Here is a 2,000-nt window from a genome sequence, read left to right on the forward strand (position 1 = left end):
CCCCCCCCTCCCCGGTGCAACTAAAATTCTACTGCTGGTGCGCCATGGCTGAAATTTGGCACATTAAGTTGAGAAAAATATTTCGCGGGACTGGAAATTTCAGGTCCATAGCATTGACAGTTTTTTAAAGATACTTCACAACTTCCACTACTTCTTTTATCTACCCTCGTATAATATGAGGGGAGCATAGATAATGCAGTTATTTTTAAATGTCTTAAATCCCATGGACACAGTTTAGATTGTATAGGTGGCGGGCTGCTTTGACTCCGCCTGTCAGAGCCATCCCAAGCAGAGTGGGACACAGCATCCTTGCAGAAAGACAATGATAGCGCATAAACTACACTTCCTTGCACAGGAATTAAAGTCAAATTCTGTGTTTAATGGTCAAAAGCCTAATCATTAAACCACAGATGCCAGTAGAAAGTTTTGTGCCAACAGACAGAAACGTGACACGATAGAAAGAAATATTATGAGGAACTTCCACTGAAGACAATGATAGTTACCTTAGCATACTTATCTTTCAGATTTTGGACACAGTTTTCTAGCAACATATATTTTCATACAAATGAATATGCAAGGCAACACCATAGGGTAATAACACAGGCTCCAAACAGAATAAGACCACAGCTTTTAAAAAAGTAAAGCTCTATGATGCACAAGCAGTTTAACAATGCATCTTAACTCATTTAATTTCAAAACATTCATTTAAAAAGGTATTCATGAGCTTCAACTCTGTGAATGTTTCTTACCTCAATAATGGCTTTCATGACAAGACCGGCACCTTTCACAATTGCCATAGATGGATGCTGTAATTACAATGAAAAAAAAAATAGTTTTGAAATAGGAGAAAAAAAAAGGAATTAGTCACAAGAAACAGTAGGTTAAATACTTACGGACGGTAGGAATTATATAAGAACAGATAAGGATAAATATAGCATGTGAAAAAAACTTGCTTTCATAATCAACTGATCAAATACTTGAGGTAAATTTAGAAAAAAGACTTACATCAAATATATGTAAGTCATAAAAAGAAATACATTTAATGGCTCTTTGTGTGGGCAAGCACAACTCTGATTAAAACTTCCAGCACTTTAGAGCTCATGCCTAAAAATGGAGAGGAGGAAATCGTTGTACTTTTGCTTTTAACGCCTATTTACATCAAAGCTGAAAAATATTCTGTAATTGACTCAAACCAACTCAATGTCTGTCATCAACTGCTGCAGTTAATGTGCGGGCTTGCTTATAAAATTGATAACTCTGGGTCAAATCATGGTACCTGGGCTATTCACATTTCAGGGTAAAAGAAAAACTGGAAAATGCATATTTTTAGATGAAAATGTATTTCAAAATGCTGGGGTAGGGCAGATACTGTATAATTTTGTCAAAACATGGTCTTTTGTGTAACAAATGTTTTTCTCATAACTTCCCTTATTTATTGGGTTTTCTCATCTACTGTTTCATTTCATATTTGATTCAAGAGAAACCAAGCCAACTACATGCTCCGCGCACTTCTGCTTTCGTTGCTGTTGTTGAATTTTTTTGGTGTTTTACTGTCCTTGCAACTGTATAAAGTCATATGAGCGCGCGGGACACATTAAACTTTTTCAGTTAGTAGGAAATTTGTGAATATTGCCCGCGTGACAGCCGAAGCCTAATCTATATCGATTTAGGACCACCAAGATTTTTTGCCCCTGATTTATCAATGCTCATACTGTGCCGAAACAACATAGGGGGAACTGCAACTTTTTCTTTCCTCATCATTGCTATCGTCATTTCTCCTCTACTTCTTTTGTATATTTGTCACTCTTTTGTGAACTGCCATTTCTTGGATGCCTTGATAGTCGAAGCAGACTTTGTGCTGTTGAGGCTAGAGAGGTGAGCATAGAAAGCCCGATTCCCTATTTGGAATTCTCTGTTGACATCCACCCCTTGGCGCTCATATGATGCAGTTGCGAGAGAGAGCCGTAAACCGCACTAAAACTTTTTTAAACTCCCCCCCC

The 2,000-nt window shown here is 37.5% G+C and overlaps 1 protein-coding gene across 2 annotated transcripts in view; it reads right to left on the reverse strand.

Annotated features, from left to right (window-relative positions):
• Window positions 1–2,000, reverse strand: part of LOC101847707 (dnaJ homolog subfamily C member 13) — a 336,952-nt gene that overhangs the window by 207,951 nt on the left and 127,001 nt on the right. For both annotated transcript variants that reach the window (XM_005092779.3, XM_005092778.3), the window contains exon 17: window positions 750–806. In XM_005092779.3, coding sequence (XP_005092836.1) covers window positions 750–806 — 57 coding nt within the window. The remainder of the gene's footprint in view (window positions 1–749; window positions 807–2,000) is intronic.

Source organism: Aplysia californica, unplaced genomic scaffold, assembly GCF_000002075.1.
Source record: "Aplysia californica isolate F4 #8 unplaced genomic scaffold, AplCal3.0 scaffold00052, whole genome shotgun sequence".
NCBI classification, from domain to species: Eukaryota; Metazoa; Mollusca; class Gastropoda; order Aplysiida; family Aplysiidae; genus Aplysia; species Aplysia californica.